The sequence below is a fragment of the Moschus berezovskii genome, chromosome 6 (assembly GCF_049115385.1).
Source record: "Moschus berezovskii isolate FMDL1 chromosome 6, NW_MosBer_1.0, whole genome shotgun sequence".
Classification (NCBI taxonomy): domain Eukaryota; kingdom Metazoa; phylum Chordata; class Mammalia; order Artiodactyla; family Moschidae; genus Moschus; species Moschus berezovskii.
This window is the reverse complement of record NC_142465.1, coordinates 114,033,059-114,058,819: the sequence shown is the minus strand read 5'-3', so window position 1 is coordinate 114,058,819 and position 25,761 is coordinate 114,033,059. Positions and strand designations below refer to the sequence as shown.

At 42.1% G+C, this 25,761-nt stretch overlaps 1 protein-coding gene across 1 annotated transcript in view; it reads left to right on the top strand.

The window, feature by feature from the left end:
• Nucleotides 1-25,406, top strand: part of FAM227A (family with sequence similarity 227 member A) — a 59,299-nt gene extending 33,893 nt beyond the window's left edge. Inside the window, exons 12-17 of the mRNA XM_055396047.2 lie at nucleotides 2,494-2,563; nucleotides 5,772-5,866; nucleotides 9,107-9,264; nucleotides 11,064-11,216; nucleotides 14,657-14,797; nucleotides 18,391-25,406. Coding sequence (XP_055252022.2) covers nucleotides 2,494-2,563; nucleotides 5,772-5,866; nucleotides 9,107-9,264; nucleotides 11,064-11,216; nucleotides 14,657-14,797; nucleotides 18,391-18,484 — 711 coding nt within the window. The 3' untranslated portion in view covers nucleotides 18,485-25,406. The remainder of the gene's footprint in view (nucleotides 1-2,493; nucleotides 2,564-5,771; nucleotides 5,867-9,106; nucleotides 9,265-11,063; nucleotides 11,217-14,656; nucleotides 14,798-18,390) is intronic.
• Nucleotides 25,407-25,761: the final 355 nt, after the last annotated feature.

Here is a 25,761-nt window from a genome sequence, read left to right as displayed (position 1 = left end):
TAGTTGCTCTTCAGCATGTGGGTTCTTCCTGGACCAGGGATTAAACCCGTGTCCCTTGCACTGGCAGGCAGTTTCTTAACCACTGGACCACCAGGGAAGCCCATGATTGGTACTAATTCTTAAAGATTCAATCCAGGGAGAGGTGCTGTCCCATAAATTGTTGTCTAGCTATGTCCTGTCAGAATGTTTTCTCATTTTAACCAGAATTTCCTCAAGTTCCAGAGCAGAGGTACATAATGGTCATTTAACAATAATGACCCAAATTCCTGAAGTTCATTCCTGTACCTGCTGCTACCAGATCTGCCAAGCCCACGTCCCTCACAGATGTTTCTGGGCCTCCCCAGATTGAGTGTCAACAGTGGCTCGAAAGCTGGTCTTGCTGCCGCTCTGTCCCATCACAGCTAGGCCTTCAGTGTGCGGAATCCGAGTGGCGGGTGACAGAGCGGAACAGTCCCATCTCCACCGTGCTGCGGTGGGAAGGGGGTCCCAGAGGGGTCTTAACTTACGCCCCCATCCCAACAGTGCCTCACATGCTCAGAGCGGGGGTTGCTGACCAGAACACATGAGGGTGGGTGGGGAGATGACTTGGAGAGTCCACCATGTGCAGATTTTCTTTGTGTGTATCCTCCTAGCGTTTACAGCATCCCTGTATGGTAGGTCATTATTATCTTTATCTGACAAAAGGAGAAATAGACTGAAACTGGTGAAAACTTGCCCCAGGCCACATGACTAACTTCAGCTGACATAGAAAGCTGTCATTCTGAGCTCTTTCTGCATCATCCTTCTGCCTCTCCAACAAATGCGAAGGTCTAATGACTTCAACCAAGACCATCTCCTTGTGACTATTCTCCGCTTCACGACAGAACTTTCTGAAACCTGTAATCAATGAGCGTGATGCTTCAATGAGCTCTGGGAGTGTCTTTTCTCTAACAAATCCGAGTAACCACTTGGACACTGTAAAACGCAGCTGCTGTTGGACAACCAGCTGCATGGTGGATGGGAAGTCCTTTCAGCTTTCTTCTTCCCATTCAAATATCATATTTATGTAAAAGCAAAGTGATGATTGTTGAGGCTGGAGGGCTGTTTGTCTGCCACTTGGTGGGCCATCTGTTTAAGACTGCCAAACTCCTACTCATCTTTAAAGACAGAACGAAAATGTCTTCTCTCCTTGGAAGCCCTCCAGCTCTGCCCCAAACAGAATCAAGCACTCCCACTGGGGCTTCCTAGAATACTCTGCTGGTACTGCTTGTTACAGATTATCAACTGTTTCCCAATATTTGTTGTTTCCTCCCCATGTAGAAAAGAGAGAGACTTACTGGGTGGTCCAGGGGCTAAAACTCTGCATTCCCAATGCAGGGGAGCCGTGTTTCAATCCCTGGTCAGGAAACTAGATCCCACATGCAGGAACTAAAGATCCCCCATGCTGCAACTAAGAACAGGTGCAGTCAAATACATAACACACATAACATAATTTTTTAAAAACAGAACCTGTAAAGAAAAGGTTACATTTCCTTACCTTCCTTCCATCCATGTGTGACTAAGATCCAGTTAATGAGATGTAAACAGATGTGCCATGTGGCAGTTTTTGGGAGCCTTCCTAGAAAAAAAAGGAAGATTCCTTCATCTCTTTGTCGTTTTCTCTATTCTGCTGCTTGGAATGTGAATGTGATGACTGGAGCTCTAGTTGCCATCTTGGACCCTAAGAATGAAGGTCGTATCTTAGGAAAAGTGGAACAGAGCTGGAAGAAGTCAAAGTCCCTAAGATTTATCACAGGAGAAATAATGTATAAACCCTGAATTGCCTACCTTCAGACTGTTATATGGGAGAGACATTGCTACCTCGTTTGAACCACTATTAATTTCAAGCCTCTGTCACTCATGTGCAAACCTAATCCCGAGTTATATTACCTCTGTAACAAATATGTGGTAATTTCCAATTACCTTAGCTAGTTGTGGTTTCCTGTTATCTTCCCTGCTAGACTTGTAGCTCCTCTCAGCAGGGAGTAGGTTTCAGGTTTGGCTCAGTGCCAGACACATTAGCAGTTGCTCAATGAAATGTCTTCGGAAGGAGGTGTGGTGAGTGATTGCATAAACAACCATGCAGTGTCTGCAGAGCACTTCGACCATGAGCAACAACTGCACGTTGTATTCATTAGCTGACTTAGTCCCCTTCAGAACTCCGTGAGGAAACCGAGGCAATCAAGATGTTCATTGACTTGTCCAAGATCACAGGCCATTGTGACAGGGCAGAGACTAGAACCCCAGTCTGCCTCAGGCCCCAGCTCACGTGTTTTCTGCATCTCTTTTCCCCATGCTCCCAGGATGGAGGGCTGAGGTATTGAGCTGTGCTGAAAGGTCTCCCTTACGTGCCTTTGCTGAGAACAATGAAAGATACCTAAGAAACTGCATGTATACTTTTTGTATTCCTCTCACTACCAGTTTTACTAAATTTGTTCTTCTGTGATTTTTGTGTGTTTTTTCTCTCTCCTGGAGTCTGGTGATATGAATTCAACCAATGAGAGAGCCAGTTCTGCCAAGAAGAATTTAGTGGATTGCCCAAAAGGTACATTAACCACCCAAAGGGGAAATGTAGGCTTTTGATTGTTATTATCCTCAAAACCCTAGTTTCTTGTTTTGTTTTAAACCTAATCTGCTGTCCTCATTTACACTTATGGTTCTAGCCTTAGGTCTTGGAAGAAGTTAACATCTTATGAGAAGACATAGTTGTCTTTTCATTTCAGTTATCACTAATTAAGTTCTACTTTTGTGATAATGAGTTCAGCACAGTGTTGATATCTGTGGGGAAGAGAGATTGACGGCACTGGAAGAAGAAACCTAAGATATGATTACTGCTCCTTTCCCCCATCAGAAAACAGAATTTATTGAGTTAGAAACCTGTTTGTGCCTGGGTGTTAATTTATTGGGTGGGCCAAAAAGTTCATTTGGGTTTTTCTGTAAGATGGTGCAGAAAAACCTAAACGAACCTTTCGGCCAACCCAACACAAAGGTGACTAAGTGACTACATAGGTCAGTGCCATTAAAAGAAACTTCGTTATTCTCAGTTCTAGAAATGGGAGGCATCGCTTGCCATGCAGGGCTATGGGAGGAAGCTCCATTGTTGTCAGGAGGCAGAAGGGAGTAAGGGGAAGGCATAGGCCACAGCCTTTACTGGAATTTCCTTGGGAAAGTCCAGACATGACAGTGTAAATAGCATAAGATTGGCTATATTGAATAAATCTGGTGGGCTTCATGGCATAAAGGCTGTCCCTAGTTGTATGACACCTGGACCGGGTTGATTTAAGTCAGGAGAAATATTGGCTTGGTGTGAGAGTTAGATGCCTGCTCCTTGGAAGAAAAGCTATGACCAACCTAGACAGCATATTAAAAAGCAGAGACATTACTTTGAAAACAAAGGTCCGTCTAGTCAAAGCTATGGTTTTCCAATAGTCATGTATAGATGTGAGAGCTGGACTATAAAGAAAGCTGAGTGTCGAAGAATTGACACTTTTGAACTGTGGTGTTGGAGGAGACTCTTGAGATTCCCTTGGACTACAAGGAGATCCAACCAGTTCATCCTAAATGAAATGTCCTGAATATTCATTGGAAGGATTGATGCTGAAGCTGAAACTCCAATACTTTGGCCACCTGATGGGAAGAACTGACTCATTTGAAAAGACCCTGATGCTGGGAAAGATTGAAGGCAGGAGGAGAGGGGACGACAGAGGATGAGATGGTTGGATGGCATCACTGACTTGGTGGACATGAATTTGAGTAAGCTCTGGGAGTTGGTGATAGACAGGGAAGCCTGGCGTCCATGGGGTCACAAAGAGTCGGACATGACTGAGCAACTGAACTGAACTGAACTGAACTGTGAGAGTTAGATAAAGAAGGTGGTTCAGAGTATGGTCTCTGATTCATGCGGGAGATGTAAACAACTTTGGCTATTAGTTTGGCCCTGTAATTAATGGATGCCAAATAGACAAATACAGAACCTAAAAAAACTGTGTTAGAGCATAAACTCTTAAGTGTCATTCTAGATTATTTCATACATCATCAGTATTCAAAAAGTTAAGCAATCTTTTTTCTTGATGGAGAAAGGGAGGCGCAAAGAGGTATGTAAATTATATCTCAGTAAAACCATTAAAAAATGCTGGAGAAGACTCTTGAGAGTCCCTTGGACTGCAAGGAGATCCAACCAGTCCATTCTAAAGGAGCTCAATCCTGGGTGTTCATTGGAAGGACTGATGCTAAAGCTGAAACTCCAATACTTTGGCCACCTCATGAGACGAGTTGACTCACTGGAAAAGACTCTGATGGTGGGAGGGGTTGGGGGAGAGAGGAGAAGGGGACGACAGAGAATGAGATGGCTGGATGGCATCACCGACTCGATGGACATGAGTTTGAGTGAACTCCGGGAGTTGGTGATGGACAGGGAGGCCTGGCGTGCTGTGATTCATGGGGTCGCAAAGAGTTGGACACGACTGAGTGACTGAACTGAACTGAACTGAACTGAAATTGTATCTCAGTAAAACCATTAAAGAAACCCTCAAACTTGGGGACCACTCATTGAGAGGTATAGCTGCTGCTGCTGCTGCTAAGTCACTTCAGTTGTGTCCGACTCTGTGTGACCCCATAGACGGCAGCCCACCAGGCTCGCCTGTCCCTGGGATTCTCCAGGCAAGAACACTGGAGTGGGTTGCCATTTCCTTCTCCAATGCATGAAAGTGAAAAGTGAAAGTGAAGTCGCTCAGTCCTATCTGACTCTTAGCGACCCCATGGACTGCAGCCCACCAGGCTCCTCCGTCCATGGGATTTTCCAGGCAAGAGTACTGGAGTGGATTGCCATTGCCTTCTCTGAAGAGGTATAGAGGGGGTTCCAAATAGAGGTAAATATTTGTGGGAGACTTTTCAAGTCCCCCAAATCTACATATATATTCAATTCATGTAAACCTATGAGTCAAACAGGAAGAATTAAAGGAAATTAGAAAATATTTTGAACTGAGTAGAAATGAAACCCTTTTATAGTATGAAAAATGCTGTACAGTTTCTTCTGAACACTAAGCATTCCACAACTGTTTTAGATATAGTGGTTTTATTTTTTTCTGTTTGAGTTATTTGCACTTTGTAACTATTATAAATAATGCTGCTGTGAACATTCACATGCAAGTTTTTTGTGTGGACATATGTTTTCATTTCTGTTGGGTATATGTATACCAAGGGTGGAATTGCTGGGTCATATGTTTAACATTTTGAGGAACTGCCATACAGCATTCCAAAGTGATCATCATACATGTTTTAAAGGGGAGGAAAATACAATATTATATATACTATATATAACCAGATAGGTTTACAGTATATATTCTATATTTATTATTTATATTCTATATTTACTATATATATATTGTAAAACCAGGTATTTACAGTTTCAGTTGCTTTTCCTTCATTTCTGAAGTTCCAGGTTTCCCTCTGGAATCATTTTCCTTCTTACATCCCCTCCCCCCACCAAAAAACTCCTCCATTTAAAACAGGCCTGCTGGCAATTAGTTCTCTTGCTTTTCTTTCTTCCGAGAAAGTCTTTATTTCACCTTCATTTTTTCTGGATATAGAATTCTGGGTTGACAGTTCTTTTCTTTCTGTCTTTTCAATGTTGTTCTACAGCCTCTGGTCTCAACGGTCTGATGAGAAATCCACAGTCATTTAAATTCTTGTTTCCTTTTCTCATCATAGCTGACAATTCTGTTGATCATTTTTTGCTAATATTGTACTGACAGAGCATACCAATCAGACTCTGGTTTTGAGGAGACCCACAAAACAAGTCAAGAGGATATCAGCAGCAAGAGAACTTGAGAATATGCTTCCTAAGCAGGTGAGCACTTGATTGCAAGTTTCATGGTAGAGATGGCTTAAAAGGTGCTAGGAATTCTGGCTAGAAAATTTAAGTCTGTGAAAATGTCAGAGTAAAAACTGGGGTGTTTCTGCTGTAGACTTGGTTAATACAGTAAGGAAATCTCCTGCAGATAATTACTGACTGAAATGGGCCCAAGTTTGAGTGAGCATTTAGCCTGGATTTCTCCAGATTTAAATTATTTGCTTGAAACTAAGGAGCCTGGGTGTAATGGAAAGAGAACCTTGGGCCTCCGTTTCCTACTCTATAAAACGTGGACAATAATTCCTAGGTCCTGGTGTTCTTATGAGGTTTATCTGAGGTAGTGATGGTAATTAACACATAATGAACTATATGTCAGGCATTATACTAAACCTGTGAAGAAGGAAATGGCAACCCACTCCAGTATTCTTGCTTGGAGAATCTCATGGACAGAGGAGCCTGTCAAGTTACTGTCCATGGGGTTGCAGGAGTCGGACACGACTTAGCAACTAAACCACCACCACCACCATACTAAACCTGTGCATACAATATATTTTATTTTACTGTCACAATCCTTTGAAACAATTACTCCTGCTATTCTTCAGTTTATTAGTGAGGAAATTGATGCTCAGAGCATGCTGAAACAAAGACCCAGCACAGCCAAATAAGTGTGCATGTGTGTGAAGTTGCTTGCGAACCTATGGACTGTAGCTCACCAGGCTCCTCGGTCCATGGAATTCTCCAGGCAAGTTACTGGAATACTGGGTTGCTATTTCATAATGGCACAGACTGGCCCTCACTGGGAGATGGGGCTTTAGGAATTATGGGACTAAATGATCTATGAGTTCCCTTCTGACTCCAAGTTTCTGTGATCCCAGTGGGATCTTACTAAAGAGTACTGATTCCCAACTGGGGGCAGTTTTGCCCCCCAGGAGACATTTGGCCATGTCTGAAGGCATTTCTGGTTGTCAAAACTGGGTGTGGGGGCAGAGTACTAGATTACATGGAGACCAAGGATGCCGTTCAGCATTCTACAGTGCCCAGAACAGTCTCCCGCAGCAAAGAATTATCTGGCTCCAAATGGCTAAGTGCCAAGGTGGAGAGAGCCTGCTATAGATAAAGGAAATCTCGTTAAGCAATTAAAATGAATAGGATTAGGGACTTCTCTGGTGGTCCAGTGGCTAAGACTCCACCCTCCAAATGCAGGGGGCCCAGGTCTGGTCCCTGGTTGGGGAACTAGATTCCACGTGCTGCAACTAAAGATCCCACATGCGACAGCTAAAAAAGATCCTGTATGCTGCAACTAAACTCAAAGAACATGCTTCAACTAAGACCCGATGCAGCCAAATAAATATTTAGTAAATAAATACATGTGTTTTTTTTAATTAAAAAATAAAGTAAAATAAAACAAAGTAAATAGGATTAGAGAATAATATGGTTAGGTGCTGCTACAGCATTTATTCATGAGACAGAATTTTTGTCTGGTTAAATTATAACCACTTCTTCAAAATAAAACGTGTTTAAAAAAATAACAAAAGTAGTACACAGTCGCTACAGACGTTTTGGAGGAAAGACAGAGGAATATAAGGAAAGGAAACAAATCACTGTCAGCCCCTGCCTGTTCTCTTTCTTGATCTCTATTTCAGGATCTCAAACACAGAACATCCCAAACAGACCTCTTGATTGTTCTTATTGTGTCAACCTTTTCTTCCCCAGACTTTCCCAGCTGGGCAACTGGCACCTAACCCTTTAGAGTCATCCTTGACTCCCCTCTTTCTCACACCTACTTTGACTCCATGAATAAATCCTGCCAATTCTGCTTTTACAGTATAATCACAAACTCCATCACTTCTCACCTCTCTCCCAAATACCCAGCCCCAGCCACCAGCCCTAACTGAACCACTGTACAGGCCTCCTAAGTGCTCTTCTTGTCTCCATGCTCACCCACTGCAGTCATTTCTCCACACATCAGTTAAAGGGATCTTTAGAAAAAAATTAATCAGATCATGTTGTAACCCAGCTCAAAACCTTCCCAGTGGCTTCAGTCACACTTCGAAAATCTAGCTCCTTTCGGTGGCCCGGAGACCCCACTCCTTCTTCAGCTTCATCCTTTGTTCTCTTTTGAGCCTTGCGGGCCTGTTTTCCATCCCTCAGCCACACCAAGCTCCTGTCTGTCTTGGGGTTCTCTTGCACTTGCTGTCCCCTTTGCCTGGAACATTGCACAGATTTTCCTTCCATTGTTCAGGGTCTGCCAGGATCACTCCTCCTCAAGGCAGCCCTTCCTGACCACCCCATGGAAAAGATTCCTGTCCTCCCCAGTCTCCCATACCACCACCCACACCCCTTGCTCTGCTTGATTCTTAAACCTGAAGCCCTTATTATTCCATAGTATCATGTACTCTCTTACTTGTTGATTAGTTTATTGTTTCTCTCTCAACTATAATACAAGCCTTTAGGGCTGGAATGTGTCTTATTATTGGCTGATATGCCAGTATCTAGATCAGTGTGTATACATAGTAGTCACCCAGTATATATTTGCTGAGTGAGTTGCTAACATTTTAGGAACTAGGCTTCTGGTCTCTCATCTTTTTTTGGTTCATTTATTTCATGTAATTATATTTATTTCATATAATATACATATTATCTACCTAATTTTGTATCTTGATTTTTAAAATTACTATTGCATCTGAAACTGTATTTTAGTACCAACTCTTAGTAAACATTTTAATAGTGGCATACTATTCCTTTGGGTAGAGATATCAACATCTCCTTGACATTTAGATTATTCTGATCTTCTGCTGTAGTAATTGTCACTGCAGTAAATATCATAGTGCCTAAATCTTTTTTGCTTGTGGGGAAACTCCAATACTTTGGCCACCTCATGCGACAAGTTGACTCACTGGAAAAGACTCTGATGCTAGGAAGGATTGGGGGCGGGAGGAGAAGGGGATGACAGAGAATGAGATGGCTGGATGGCATCACCAACTCTGTGGACATGAGTTTGAGTGAACTCCGGGAGTTGGTGATGGATAGGGAGGCCTGGCGTGCTGTGATTCATGGGGTTGCAAAGAGTTGGACACGACTGAGCGACTGAACTGAACTGAACTGAACTGAATTTTCCTTAGGATAGCATCCTAAAATGAGTTCCTAGATAAAAGATATGAGTACTTTTACATTTCTTAATAGGTACCGTAAAAATGACAGTACCCTTTATTTTACTCCTCTCTCTTTCCTACTCAGTCTTACCCTGCTTGCAAAAGCCCTCCGCTGACTCCAAACCTCTTCAACATTTATGGGAAGAGCCCTCTGATTGTGTACTTCCTCCTGAACTACTCCACCCTGCAGCAGCATGGCCAAGACCTGTTGATGGTCAGGAGAGAAAGAACCAAGACCATCTCATATCCTTTCCACCGTGGGTTAGACACACATCACTCCAGATCCCTACTTCCCCTTCCCCATCCAACCCTTAGCACGGCACCGGACACGTAGTGGGGACCTATCAAGGGTGACCACTGATACATGCCTATGGGTCAGAATCTTGCTCATTTTAATTCAAAACCTGCCTCATTCTGTGTGGGACGCTGGGCAAGGCAGATTTCCCTGTGTGCAAAATCTCTTCCTATTTACCACAAAGAATGGGCTACTTAGGGACTCTAACATTCTTTGCAATTTACTAATGCCTCCCAGATGCTCACTGACCCCACAGTATATATTGATCAGGAATCTTGGTGTCTAGGTGTGTGTTTCTTCTAGCATCCTCCTCACACACATACACCCATCCGCAAGACCCATTAGAAAATTCCTGGCCCCGCTGACATTTATCTAAAGATATGGTCAAAACCCAGATCTTAAGAAAATGGGGGTGATAATGTGTTAGCGTCTGAGTCTTAGCTGTTCCCATAGAGGGTCAGAACATGGGATCAAATAGACCCAGATTCAGGAACCAACTCGACTGCTTACCAGCTGAGTGATCTTAGACAAGTTCCAGCTTCTCTCTGAGCCTCATATTTTCACCTATAAAATGGGGATAACAGTACCTGCCTCATAGGATTGTAATGTAGAGGTACAGCGCCTGGCAGGTAACAAATGACTGAATGAATGTTACCTGTCAGCATAGTACTTTGTTATTTATAAAATGCTTTCCCTTATATCACCTCATTGTTCTGTAAGGACAGTGTGGTGTAGTAGAAGGAGCCTGGGTTGGGGATACCCAGCCCTGGATTTGAGTCCCAGTTCAGCAGCCCACTGGCTTCAAGATCTCATGTGCGCACCTTCAACTCTAAGCTCAGTATCTTTATCAACTCATTCCTAAAATGAGGATAGTCACACCAAATCAATAGTGTTGTGACCAGGATTAAATGGCATAGAGCTGGTACTAAAAAAAGTAGTAACTATCATTATTATCATTAACATCATCTGAAGTAGGTATTATTATCCCTATTTTATCGATATGGCAATGGAGGCATAGAGGGTGACATGCATTGTCTGATGTCCCACAGCTTGTGATGAGTGTAACTGAGATTCTGACCAATTCCCAGGAGGGGAGGGTAGAGAGAACTTTTCAACCTATTAACACAAACATGAGATAGGGAATCAGAATTGGGCCTTCTGAAAGGAAAGGAAAGTTGGAATCCCTTTCTATTCACCACTTTGATAATAGAGTAAGAATTTTAGATGATAGTCTAAAATAAGCACTTCTAGGCCTTCCAGGAGCTTCCTAGGTGGTGCAGTGGTAAAAAATAAATCAGCCTGCTTGTGCATCAGATGCAAGAGATGTGGTTTCAGTCCCTGGGTCAGGAAGATCCCCTGGAGAAGGAAATAGCAACCTGCTCCAGTCTTCTCACCTGGGAAATCCCATGGACAGAGGAGCCTGGCGGGCTACAGTCCATGGGGTTGCAAAAGATCAGACACAGCTTAGCGACTGAGCATAACACACTGCCCTTCCATCAGCAGGAGGAGAGAAGGACTTTATTAAAAATGGGAGAGTGGCCGAGCCATGGAGAGGTTAGGCTTTTTCTTTCCCAAGCAGGCCACGATGAAGGCCATGGAGGGTTTCCTGCTCAGATTTCTAGAAGTAGGTCAGTTTCCCCACTCTGGCACCTCACCTCCCTCCTCCCCATGCCCTGGACATATCCCACCAACAAAGCTGAGTCAATACCAACTGATGGTGTGGGGTTTTCCTTGACATGAAAGCCACTGAGTCCACCCTGACCTACGCTGAGGTCATCAACCTGACACTGAGCAACATGAAGAAGCGGAGGGAAAACTTCCACCAGCTGAACTGGCTTCACTGGAGCGAGTGGAATTATTTTGACGAGTACCTGAAGGAGCTGCAGGACAACTTCCTCAGGTATTTAAGGGGCCTTTGAGGGAAAGAGGTGTGGTTTCAGTATTTGTCTGTTGCAGCATGTCACACTAATTTGTAACTGGGGTCCAGCCCTGTAACCAGTGCATTCAGAATGTAAATTCCACAATAACAGATACCAGGTCTTTTTTTTACAAGTTATTTTTTTTCTGACTGCAAAAACATTTATGCTCAATGAAAACAAAGAACCTGGAAAAACACCTACAGGTATACGTTCACATTGCCAATATTTTTCTATAAATCCATCCAGTCTTTTTTCCTGGGCACACATATCTATATCTCCAGGGGTACAACTGGTGAATCTAGAATAAGAAATTCTATAGGACAAATAAACTGGTTTCTTCAGCACATAAAAAGCAAGGAAAATAGAAGAGGAGGGAGGAGGAGCTGTTGTTTAGAAGACACTGGAGAGAGATATTAATCAAAACATTGTTTGGATCCTGACTTAAATCAGCCAGTTGAGATAATTATCTCAATTATGAGATAACTGGGGAAATTTGAACATTGACCTGGTTTTAAGTGATATTTAGAAATTTATTTTATTAGAGTGTTCCTTTCTTAAAGATATTATAACAATTTTGTAGTTATTTTTTAAAGAGTTGTGTCTTAAAGAGATATATCATGAAGTATTTATGGCTGAAATGACACAGTGTGTAGGATTTGCCTTAAATTAACCCATTTGGCATGGGGACAGGAAAGCAAAGGAGATAATAGACAATAGATGAATCAAGATTGACTTCATATTGATAACTTTTGAAGCAAAATAATGGGTTCAGTTCAGTTCAGTCGCTCAGTCGTGTCCAACTCTCCGCAACCCCATGAATCACAGCACGCCAGGCCTCCCTGTCCATCACCAACTCCCGGAGTTCACTCAAACTCATGTCCACAGAGTCGGTGATGCCATCCAGCCATCTCATTCTCTGTCGTCCCCTTCTCCTCCCGCCCCCAACCTTTACTTTTATATATGTTTAAATTTTTGAACAGTCTTTATTGTTATTCCATAACAGTAATGGAAGATGACAAATGCCCATGTGGAATATTACTTGTAGGTGGGCTAGGACTCTTTGGGAATGTCAGTTACCACTTGTTCCCCTAATGTGCCTTCCTTGTGGCTCAGTCAGTAAAGAATCCGCCTGCAATGTGGGAGACCTGGATTCAGTCCCTGGGTTGGGAAGATCCCCTGGAGGGAAGGCATGGCAACCCACTGTAGTATTCTCGCCTGGAGAATTCCCAAGGACAGAGGAGCCTGGTGGGCTGCAGTCCATGGGGTTGCAAAGAGTCGTACATGAGTGAGTGACTAAGCACAGCATCTGTAATGTAGCATATCTGTTCAGAGCACTGGCATTGAAGGTGGACAGACTGAAGCTGCAGGTACAGCTCTGTCTCACCCTCTCTATGAATTAGGTCCATCATTTAGCCCATGTGAGTCTTGGATACCCCATCTGTAAAACAAGGACACTACTAATAGAGTAGTTGTGTGGGTTAAAGGAGATGTCTAGGTTGGTACCTGGCTCACAGGAAGTGCTCAGCAAATCTCAGCTTTTAGAGGTAATACATGTGACCTCATTCCCTGAAAACTGCAGGATCCAAAGCAGCACCAGGTCTCGGAGTTGGAAAGTTTGCTACTGGGGAGGCCTAGAGCAGTGTTACTTAGAAAAAGGCAATCCAGGGACTTCCCTGGGGTCCAGTGGTTTAGAATCTGCCTTGCAGTGCAGGGGATGCAGGTTTGATCCCTGGTCGGGGAACTAAGATCCCATATGCCTCAGAGCTACTAAGCCTGTGTGCTGCAACTACTGAGCACACGTGCCACAGCTAGGACCCAAGACAGCCAAACAAATAAAAATTAAATAAATATACAAAAAAAGTAAAGGCAATTCAGGAGCTGTCTTACAGGGATCTCTGCTCTAGGTGGAGGAAGAACCTAGTTAGCACATGCAGTTGGAGCTGCAATGAAAGAGCAGGATCAATTGCTGCTGCAGAACTTAGTTTCCTTGTGAGTCAGAGCCATGATCCTTAAACTTATATGGGGGCCAAGCACCCGCAATTCAAAACACCCTTTGCAGAATTTTATGAAATGTTTCGACATATGATCCTGTCATATAGCTAAAGAACCTCTTGCTAGTGGAAAATAGGCACCTAAGACAGGTATTGGAGAAGAAAATGGCAACCCACTCCAGTATTCTTGCTTGGGAAATCCCATGGACAGAGGAGTCTGACACGCTACAGTCCGTGGGATTGCAAAATTGTTGGACATGACTTAGCAACTCAACAACAAGACATGTATAGGCCTCAAAATCCCAAGAAGTGACAATATAGGAAATACTGCTCAGTTGTTCAGTAGTGTCCGACTCTTTGTGACCCCGTGGACTGTAGCCCGCCAGGCTCCTCTGTCCATGGAATCTTCCAGGCAAGAATAGTGGAGTGGGTTGCCATTTCTTTTCTCTGGTAGAAAATACTATCAAGGATTTATGTCCAAGTTTTCCTGTTAGAAAATGTCATCACAACAAAGACAAATGTGGTTTGCTGCTTGTCTGTCTCTCTACTGCAAGCAGAAGCTGGCTTCAGAAGGTTAGGAAAAGAGGATGCCAAAAGTGAGAATGTTGTGTCAACATGATTTTTTTCTTTTGACTTGGGGAAAGACGTTGGAATAACCACTGGTTCAGGCCAAGGTCAAGGGTAGTTTCTTAATACCAGTCTTTTTACATCTATTCCATAACAGCAGAGAAGTATATGACACCATCTTAATTCACTTGAATATATTTTTATTGCTATTTTGACTGCCTTGAATGTCCATAACTTGTTTCTTCATTGAATAGAGGTCTACTCACCTTTCAGAGGTCAGCTGGTATACTTCCCAATTCCACTGAAAACCTCCTCCTATCATAATAGCAGCAGCAGCAACTGACATTTTCTGAGCACTTCCTGTGTATTACTACCAGGCCCTGTGCTAATCGCTTGACCTATGGTAACTCAATTTATCCTCAACATTATACTCGGTTCTATTATTACCATGTTGAGATGAGTACACTGGCAAGGAGAGGTGAAGTAACTTGTTCAAGGACACAGAACAAATGGCAGAACCCCAAACTAAATTCCACTTGCCTCAAGTTCATGCTTCAGCTTTCTCTCAGATGGTTGGTTTTCCTCACCTGTCTTCCTAATTTGAGTACGTTCCTCTGAGTCAGGGACAATGTCTTATTTCTCTGTACCCACCAGGGCTGTATGACTCCCAGCACAGAGCAGAAGCTTGGTGACTGAGTTGCTGCTGTGTGGCCAACTTTCTGCTTCAGTCAGCTGCTCTTGACAGATGTAATGAATGAATTTGTAAATATCTGCCACTTTTTCATGTGAAGATAGAGTAAAGAATAAAAAGATAATGCTGACTCTTTAGTCTTTTTCTATGTGTCTTTGTGATTTCCCCACAGGGAGGTGAAGAATATTGATCAAAGAGCGAAAGACAAAAAAAAGGCAAACCACATGTTCATCCAGGCTTCAACCTTCCTTGAGGACACTCCTGAAAAGAGATCTAGAAGAAATTATCAGAGGGAGACTGAGTTTATTTTGAGGTTTGTTTGAACAAAGACCATAGGAAAAGTAGAAATGTGAACACTGTAGGAATTCTTAATACATAGAAATATATATATATAATATTTTTATATTATAAAAGTCCACTCACTTTTATGTGTTAATCATTCGGTTCTCACTTTATTTTTATTATTATTAATTGGTTGCAAAGAGTCGGACACGACTGAGAGACTGAACTGAACTGAAGGGCTACCAATGACCTTGTACTTCCTCTATGCCAAATACTTGTACTTTATGAACTGTTTAAGTCAGAGCTCTTAGGTTGCAAGTGCCACAAAACCAACTCAAACCAGCTTGAGTGGAAGGAAAATCTCATGGTTTTTGTAACTGGAAAGGCCACAGACAGTGTACTGGCTGCAGGCACGATAGACCTGAGGGCTCAAAGTTTTCAGATTCTTTTTCTTTAAAAATTTTTTAAATTTATTTATGTAGGCTTTACTGGGTCTTTGTTGCTGCACGTGGGCTTTCTCTAGTTGCAGTGAGCAGGGGCTACTCTTCATTGCAGTGCAAGGGCTTCTCACTGCAGTGGCTTCTTTAGTTGCAGAGCATGGGCTCTAGGGCACATGGGATTCATTGGTTGCGGTGCTTGCAGGCTCTAGAGCACAGGGGTAGGGGGCGGCTCAGTACTTGTGATAGTTGTGGCTCTTGGGCTTAGTTGCCCTGAGGCATGTGAGATCTTCCTGGACCAGAGATCCAACAGGAGTCACGTACATTGGCAGGCAGATTCTTGTCCACTGGATCACCAGGGAAGTCATCTCCCTTTCTTTTATGACCCTCTGTTCCTGTGTGTTGGCTTGCTTTTCAAGCTACCTCTGCCCTTGAAAGAAAAGACCCTGATGCTGGGAAAGATTGAGGGCAGGAGGAGAAGGGGACGACAGAGGATGAGATGGTTGGATGGCATCACCGATTCCATGGACATGAGTTTGGGTAAACTCCGGGAGTTGGTGATGGACAGGGAGGCCTGGCGTGCTGCAGTTAATGGGATCTCAAAGAGCTGGACACGACTGAGAGACTGAACTGAACTGCCCTTGAAAGAAAGAGCGCCAAGAACAGCCCCAAGCCTATGTCCTTATAGCATATGACCTGAAAGAAAGAGAGACACCCCCTCTCAGCTTCCATAAACTAAGCCTCATAAAAGTCTCTGATGGTGATGCTGAAAGCTCAGCCTCTGAACATCAGTGCTGAATTGAACCTCAGAGACAGAGTTTTGGATGAAGTAGAAAAGAAGTGACTTATTGTTTTGCCAGGTGAAGCGGGGACATGGTAGGCTCCTGCCCTCGAAACTGTGTGTCCTAACCCAGGAGGATTTGATGAGTTTTATAGTAATTTCTCTTGAGTTTTCTTTGACCTATGTGTTGTTTAGAAGTATGTTGTTAATCTCCAAGTATTTGGGGATTTTCCAGCTCTCTCTCTCTCTGTTACTGATTTCCAGTTTGATTCCATCTTGGTCTGAGAGTAGGCATAATGTGATTTATCTTTTTTCAGATTTATTTAGGTATATGTTTTTGGCCCAGAATTTGGTCTGTCTTAGTGAATGTTACATGTGAGCTTTCAGAGACTGTATAATCTGCTGTTTGGGGTGATGTAGTGTATAGATGTCAATTACATCCAGTTGATTATTGGTATTGTTGAGCTCAAGTATGTCCTTACCAATTATCTGCCTGCTGGATCTGTGCATTTCCGATTAGAGGAGTGTTGAAGTCTCTGACTATGATAGTGGAGTCACCTATTTGTCCTTGTTTTCAAGCAGTTTTCCCTTGTGTAGCTTGATGCTGCTTTGTTAGGAGCATACACATTAAGAATTGTTATGTCTTCTTGGAGAATTGACCGCTTTATCATTATATAACGTCCTTCTTTATCCCTGATAACTTTTTTTGCTTTTGAATCTGCTCTGTCTGAAATTAGTATAGTTACCCTTGCTCTCTTTTGATCAGTATTAGCATGGTGTATTTTTCTCCAGTCATTTACTTTTAATCTATAGCCACATTCTCTTTTAAGGAGCATTTCCAGAAGTCCCAAACAACATTTCCACTTACATCTCATTGCCAGAACGTGAATGCATGGCTACAGCAATTTCTTTCTTTTTAATAAATATTGTTTTAAAAATATTTAAAATGTTCTTTTATTAAAATAAAAATGATTATGATTTTATAATATTAATGAGGTACAACTTACCATAACATTTGCCCACTTTGCCAGTGCAATTCAGTGATTTTAGTAAATTTACAGAGATTTGCAACAATTACTGCAATTTAGCTTTAGAACTTTTTCATCACCCTAGAAAGATCCCTCATGCCCATGTGTAGTCAATTTCTTTTAACTTCTCACTTTTTAATAACCTCCTTGGAAATATCGTATAACATTACCAGTTTATTTCAAGGGCCAGACATTAGTCACATGGTGATGTTAACTTCAAAGGAGACTGGGAAATGTGTTGTTTTGTAAATCTGGGTACATTACCATCTTAAACAGAAACTGGCTGCATTGCTAAAGTGAAAAGGGAGAGTGGATGATGAGTTGTTAAATAACTATCTCTACCACAGATAGATGGTGTTATACTCTCCATTTCAGAGGTAAAGAAACCAAAGCATAATGATTTGGGAAATTTAATGAAGGAAAACTTTCAACCTTCTAGTTGAAATTTTCCTTCACACGGGGAAGGAAATTTTCCTTCCTTCCTCCACATTTTAAAAATAATAGCTTAGCTTGAGGCCCACTTGTTTGAGCCACGGAATCCTGTAAATTCAATGGTGACTCATTAGCAGTCTTTCTGATATCCAGATTAGATTCTCAGAAATACAAAAAGCCAACTAATCTAATTCACCAATATTATTGTTATTCCCTCAAACATGACTATCTTTCAACTACTTCTTTTTTTTTAATTGAAGTATAGTTGATTTACAATGTTGTGTTAATTTCCGCCGTACAGAAATGTGATTCAGTTATACATAAAACAAATTCTTTTTTATATTCTTTCCACTACAGTTTATCTCAGGATATTGAATATAGTTCCCTGTGCTATACAGTAAGACTTTGTCATTTATTCATTTTTATATGTAATAGCTTATATCTGCTAATCCCAAACTCCCATTCCATCCCTCCCCCACCCTTTCAGTTTACAGCTTTTCACCCTTCTTAATCTAGCTAACCCCTCAGTAACCCTTAAAATCCAGCTCAGACATCACCTCCAGGAAGTCTTCCCTGATTTACCCACTCAGGGTATTGTCCTGTGCTTTCCTGATGACATACCACAGAACATAGCGTATTCGAGTCACAGATTTGCTTGTCCATAGATTGAGATTTGTCCTTGAGGTCAGGAATACTGCCCTAGATGACCTTTTTTTTCCTCCAGCGCCTGGCATGCAACAGATCCTCAGACAATACTTAGAAGATGAATGAGGGAGTCATTGCCATGTGTTCAGCACTCTGCTTCAGTTATTTGCTATTGCCAGTATTTTGGCTGATTTATAAACTTTTTCTTTCAATACTTATCAAGATTCTAGTGAAACCTTTGAAGAGATCACACTGAAGTTTTGAGCCAATTTTTGTTAATGTCTTTTTTGTTTCCCCCAAGGAAGGAAAAGGAGGAGAGGGATGGAGAATGGAAACAGAATTCGACTGACTCTTCCTTCTCACCATCAAGCACTGATGAAGTCTCTTCCCTGTAGGAACTTGGAAGCTCCTACAAAATTTCTGACATTCCTGCTAGCAGGAGAACAAAAACAGGAGAAAATGAAACTTGTGGCCAAAGACTGAGAAAGAGAAATAAATATTCCCAGGATAGGGGAAAGATTCCACTGTAGTTTTTCCTAGGTTGAGTGAAAAGCAGGAGTGGGGAGATTTTTCCTTAGGTCCCTGCATTTACTCATGCAATTACTCTTTTACCCATTATTTTACTTAAAATATTATAGCTAACAATATTAAGTGGTGATTCAGATGGTAAAGAATCCACCTGCAATGTGGGAAACCTGGGTTCTATCCCTGGGTGAGGAAGACCCCTTGGAGAAAGGAATGGCGAACCACTCCAGTATTCTTGCCCAGAGAATCCGTGGACAGAGGAGCCTGGAGGACTACAGTTCATGGGGTTGCAAAGAGACAACTGAGCGACTAACACTTTCACTTTCTTTATAATAATGGCTACCAATTTACTGTTTACTCTGTGCCAAGCAGTAAGCTAAACACAATACAAACATGTACGTGCGTGTTCAGTTGCTAAGTCATGTCTTGATTCTTTGTGACCCCACGAACTGCAGCCCTCCAGGCTCCGCTGTCCATAGGATTTTCCAAGCAAGATAATGGAGTGGGTTGCCACTTCCTTCTCCAGGGGATTCCCAACCCAGTCGGGAGCAGCAGAGACAAAGACTCAGAGGCAGCCAGTAACATGGCAGGAGGTCAAGGAAGTATGTGAGGGGCTCTAGGAGAGATGAGTCTGGAGAAGATTCCTGGACAAACCATGAAGGAATTTTCTTTTCTAAGCAAAACCACTTTAGTATCTAAGTGGTGGGAATCCATGAACCATGTTAAACAGGGAACCACATGGCCACATTTGGACTTTTCAAGTCCTGGTGGCAGATGGTGGGCTACATGATGGAATTATGTATATACTTCAGGGGATTTGCAAAGTCTTCCACAAGCATCTACCTCTATGTGAAACCCTGGCTATCTTTTTGATCAGTAGTCTCCAAGCTTCCAGAGAAGGCAATGGCAACCCACTCCAGTACTCTTGCCTGGAAAGTCCCATGAACTGAGGAGCCTGGTAGGCTGCGGTCCATGGGGTTGCTAGGAATTGGACGCGACTGAGTGGCTTCACTTTCACTTTTCACTTTCATGTATTGGAGAAGGAAATGGCAACCTACTCCAGTGTTCTTGTCTGGAGAATCCTAGGGATGGGGGAGCCTGGTGGGCTACCGTCTATGGGGTCACACAGAGTCAGACACAACTGAAGCAACTTAGCAGCAGCAGCAGCTCTGAGCTTTCTTGATCTTGTATCTCTCTTAATAAAACATTTATGAGAACTCAGCTAACAGCTTGTTACAAAAATTGCACTATTCCAGACCCCCTTGCCTATTCCACAGCAACACTTTCCACTTTCTTAACTGATTGCTTTGTTATTTGTTTTCCTCCATATGTTTAAATACCCTGGTGCTCTTGATTTTCCAGTGTTAGGCATTATCTATTGAATTCTCACGATGAAAGGTGAGGACTAGACTCACACATGCACACACTTTCCCTCTCCCATCCTGCCAGTGTGTTTCTGTTGTGATTTTGGCTGGTTCCTTAATCAGTATTATTATACCATCAACACCATTGCCATGAGCTACAGAATATACTTCCGTTGTTTTTATTTCTTGCAAAACTCTTTGCTGTCACTGGAACTAAGTCTCTTTTTCAGTCTACTTGTTTTCTTTCTTTCCTTTTTTAATATACCTATCACAGTCTATCTCAAAATTCTCCCAGTACATTCAGACACTTTACATAATTTGTCAGTTTCACCTCCATTTCCCAGCCTTTTGATCTACTTCACTCTAGGTGGTTCATTTCCAGGCTGTTTATATAGTGTTGGGAATTCCTTTCTTCATTCTTTTGATCATATTGGTTTTTTAACCTACTTCTTTTTGTGTCTTTATGGTTCACCCACGGAAAGGTGATCAAGAAGTCAAATCCAATGCAGAAAAATGAAATAGTCTTTCTTATCCTCTCACCTTCCATCTCACCTGCATGAATCCTTGTCTAAGAATCAAAAGAACTTTTTGGATGAAATCTTCACGTGTTGTTGGATTTACTCTAGAATAGAAACAAGAAAACAAGAAAGACTACAATAATACATTTAGTCATTCCCATCCATAGGACAAAGAATATTAAAGTCCACTCCTGCCTGAGCCAAAGTCAGAATTTAAATTGGCATAAAGTGACCTCATTCATTCATGTTATTTGCTTACTAATTCTTTCATTCACTTGTTTATTAATAATAACACTATGGAATCTATATAGGTATGTACTATATGTATCATATAATAGTAATCATAGGAGACATCATTTCTTAAGTACTTACTAAGTGCTGAGTACTCTAAGTACTTTTCAGACATTATCTCAGATTTAACCCCTTTCCCTTCTTCGCCCCTAGGTGGGTGTTGGTACCTCCATTTCTTTTAGGAGGACACTGGGGCTTGAAAAGAGGTTGAGGAAGCATTCACTCGGTATCTATCTTATACCATGTTTGCACATACCAGGTCCTGTTGATACAGAGATGAATAAGACATGGTCCCTGACCTTAAAGAGTACACAGACTACAAGAGCGAGGAAGATGTGTAAACCAATAAATACATTAAGGCTGTGCTAGAGATCTGTGTGGAATCCAAGAAAAACCAAGCCCAGAGAGGCTTCACCAAGGCTCAGAAGTACAGGGACCACTGTGTAGAAGGACCTGCAGTTGGACTGAGGGGCTTGGCCTTTATCATATGGGTCTCAGGGCACAAGGGAGTAACCTGGTCTGTGTTAGAACAGTCTGCCCAACCCAGCCAAGAGGGGAAAAAATCAAGCAAATGACTGCCTGAACCAAGAAGCAATTAAGTACATTCTTGGAACAGATGGTGTCTCCCTTAGATAACATCTTCACTTGAACTTGAGCGTAATTCTAGGTGACCCCCTTGGAGAATATTAGCCAGGTAAAGAAATGGAAGAAGGGTAAAAGGGAAGAGTTCAAGCTTTGGACCCAGAAAATTCAGAACTTTGGATCCCTCTTCTGCGTCATAGTAGATTTATGACCTTAGGCCTAGTAGCTTTTGTGACTTTTCTGAACTTGTTTTCTTGAATGCAGAAAGGGAATGTCTGCCTAGGAAGGTAGTGTTGTGTTGGTTAAATGAGATAATTTATGCACAGTTCCTGGCTTGGCATATTTTACTTGATAATTGCCACCAGCTATTGTTTGTTATTATCATTACTGTTAAAAGGTATACTCTTCTCCTGAAACCAGGACATGTTGAACATGGAAGCTAGGACATGTCTTTCAGGATAATCCTTTGCACAGCTTGGATCCCAGATCATGCCTGCTAGGACCCCTTCCAGAAGTTACTGAGGACTCATAACCATAGGCTTCTTGGCAGTTCAAGATGAAAAGATCTGTCTCTACCCTTTGTAAATATTAGAAGGGAAAATTGTGGTGAAGAATTCTTCACACCCTTTATACAAGGGGGAGGGGATAAAGCGCCAAAGGGAACATTTAAGAAGCACTAGCTATAATATGGAATAAAGCAAATGAGTAATTATGTAATACCCCCATTCTGTCATTCCTACAGCATGAAAGTAAGGAAAATCAGATGTTAAGCTAGAAGAAATTAAGTTAAAATCCTATGGTCCTGAGTTTGATTATGAATTGAGGATATATTTTATCTTTAGTTAGTTACTGTTAGTTGCTCACTCCAACTCTTTGTGACCTGATGGACTATAACCTGCCAAATCCCTCTGTCCTTGGAATTCTCCAGGCAGGAATATTGGAGTGGGTAGCCATTCCCTTCTCCAGGGAATCTTCCTGATCCAAGGGTGGAACTTAGGTATCCTGCATTGTAGGCAAATTCTTTACCACCTGAATCACCAGGGAAGCCCTGTCGTTAAACAAATAGTTGCCTAAGGAATGAGTGCAGAAGTGGCTAAAGAGGGTAGAGAAGGAGAGGAGGAAGAAATTACAAAGGGGCCTGAGAAAACTTTTAGGGATGGTGGTTATGTTCACTGTCTTCATTGTGCTGAGGGATTCACAGACTTTAGATATGTTCAGTTTCTTGTATATCATTTATATCTCCTTAAAGCTTAAAAAAAACCCAACTAACTCTGTCCATTGAAATGACTTGGAAATGAAGACTAACCCAGTAGTAATGACCTAGACTGTGGTTTTGAAATACTATTTGCACTAAAAGGATACAGGGATCCTTGAAGAATGGTCTGGTTCCAGGTCTAGGGCAGAAAAATCATGAAATGAACTTGGAACATCACCATCCTAGATAGCAAGGAAGCTACCAAAGATGAGAGTCCTGTTAGAAAGCCTCGATAGCCAACTTAGAATCCCATTGGCTAAAGATGGGACAATCTAAGTATAATAATAATAGTCATGGACTGAAGCATGTCAAACATGTTTTCACCCACATATTCATATCATTACTTAAAATAATTGGTCACCATTGAAAGATGCTAGGGGACCAATTTGTTATTTTGAAAACTAGCAAATAAAGGAAACAAATCAGTATTTATCATGCTATTCCCATATGAACTGTCAGTTTCAGTTCAGTCGCTCAGGCCTGTCTGACTCTTTGCGACCCCATGGACTGCAGCACGCCAAGGCTCCCTGTCCATCACCAACTCCCGGAGCTTGCTCAAACTCATGTCCATTGAGTCAGTGATGCCATCCAACCATCTCATCCTCTGTCATCCCCTTCTGCCTTCAATCTTTTCCAGCATCAGGGTCTTTTCCAGTGAGTCAGTTCTTCGCATCAGGTAGCCAAAGTACTGGAATTTCAGCTTCAGCATCAGTCCTTCCAATGAATTTCAGGGTTAATTTCCTTTAGGATTGACTGGCTTGATCTCCTTTCTGTCCAAGGAACTCTCAAGAGTCTTCTCCAGCACCACAGTTTGAAAGCATCAGTTCTTTGGCACTCTGCCTTCATTGTAGTCCACATCAATACATTACTACTGGAAAAACCACAGCTTTGACTATACCGATCTTTGTCGGCAAAGTGATGTCTCTGCTTTTTAATATGCTGTCTAGTTTTGTCAGGGATTTCCAGGTGGTGCTAGTGGTAAAGAACCCGCTTGCCAGTGCAGGAAACATAAGAGACAGAGGTTCGATTCCTGGGTCAGGAAGATCCCCTGGAGAAGGGCATGACAACCCACTCCAGTATTCTTGCCTGGAGAATTCCATGGACAGAGGAGCCCAGCGGGCTACAGTCCACGGGGTCACAAAGAGTCAGACATGACTGAAGTGACTTTGCATGCATGCACGCTAGGTTTGTCATACCTTTTCTTTCAAGGAGCAAGCATCTTTTTAATTTCATGGTTGCAGTCACTGTCCACAGTGATTTTGGAGTCCGAGAAAATAAAATCTGCCAGTGTTTCCATTTTTTTCCCATTAGTTAGGTTCTCATTAGTTATCTCTTTTATACATAGTAGTGTATATATGCCAATCCCAATCTCCCAGTTCATCCCATCCATCCCCTTCCCCTCCTGGTATCCATACGTCCATTCTCTACATCTGTGTCTCTGTTTTGACAATTGGTTGTTTGAATGCTGTCTGGATATTTGATATTAAAAATTATTATTTTGGTGGTGTGATAATGGTGTAATGGATATGCATTTAATTTACAGATGAAATTATATGACATATAAAATTTCCTTAAAAACCATATGAAAGGGAGGAAGTGGATGGAAGTATAAGTGAAACAAGACTGGTCATATGTTGAAAATTGTTGAAGCTGAGTGATAGGGATGAAACATTTTACTTAAAAACAGTAAAGGCACTGTTGGGGACTTGTACTTTTCAGTGTATTTTTACAGGTTATGTTGTCTTCTCTCATGAAGTAAATGTGAATGAAGTAAAATTTTCCCCATTTTCACACTGAGGACTTTCTTGGTTGAAACCACCATTACCCCTGGTTTGGACTTTTACAGTACTCTGAAGCACTCACTTTGCCCTCCCTCCTAACTCCATTTCCCACATAGCAGCCCAAGTACTTCAAGTACATTAACCCACTAATTCTAATACCAACTCAGGACTAATACTATTCTTGGTTTTCAGATGAGGAAAATAAAGTACAAAGGTGTTTAAATAAATTTTCCCCAAGACCAGATATCTTGTAGATGACTGGACTGGACTGTAATTTGGGCTTAGTTACCATGCCTATGTGTGCTTACATCATACTTCTCTAAATGGAAAATAGAATCACATATATGAACATACAAGTCGGCCATATACTCATTTAGCGTATTGGCTGAGAGCCTGAACACAGGAGCCAGACGGTAAGCCTTGGGCTTGTTACTTAACCTTGTGATATCTCAGTTCCATCATCTGTAAATAGAGATAACAACAGTTCCTACCTCATGCTATCTCTGTAAGAAGTGGATATGTTCATCTGTGGAAAGCAGTTAAGTGATATGTTAGCTATCAACAAATGCTACCTTTGGTTTCTGAGAGTTCCTTTTCCCTAGTACCTTTCACTCCAGCAGAACAATTTGCAGCTCCCTAAATAAGCCTCTGTGTTCCCTGTGCCCTTACCCCTGCCCAGCTGGAAAATTATTCTTTCGGTCCCAAATAAAGGGTCACCACCTCTATGAGGATCTTCCACGGAGAGGTCTACATGGCTCCCATCTGTATCTATCCCTCTTACCTCACCCTGTTTGTTATTATCTCTTTCTTTATCTTCCCTACTAGACTCATTTCTCCTTGAGAGCAGAGACCTGTCTTTATCTTCATATCCAGCAGAGAGCTGTGTCCAAGCAGTGTTGAATAAATGTTGGTTAAATAAACGGTCACAAGCATACCTCTCTGGGCAGCTGTGTGCCAAAGTTGGAACCTTTTCAAATTTGGAAAGAAATGAGAAAGCCTCAAATGACTGATATGTATGTATGTGTATATATGCTACTGTAATTGCCTATAAACTTATCTATAACCCACAGTAGAGTTTTTGTTTGTTATTGAATCTCTGGCACCTAGCACCTAGCATAGTGTCTAACAAATTGTGTGTGTGTGTGTGCACGCACGTACATGTGCTTAGTTGCTCAGTAGTGTCCAACTCTGCGACTCCGTGAACTGTAGCCCACCAGGCTCCTCTGTCCATGGGATTTCCCAGGCAAGAATACTGCAGTGGGTTGCATTTCCTTCTCCAAGGGATCTTCCCAACCCAGGGATCGAATCCACATCTCCTGCATTGGCAGGCGGATTCTCTACTGCTGAGCCACCTGC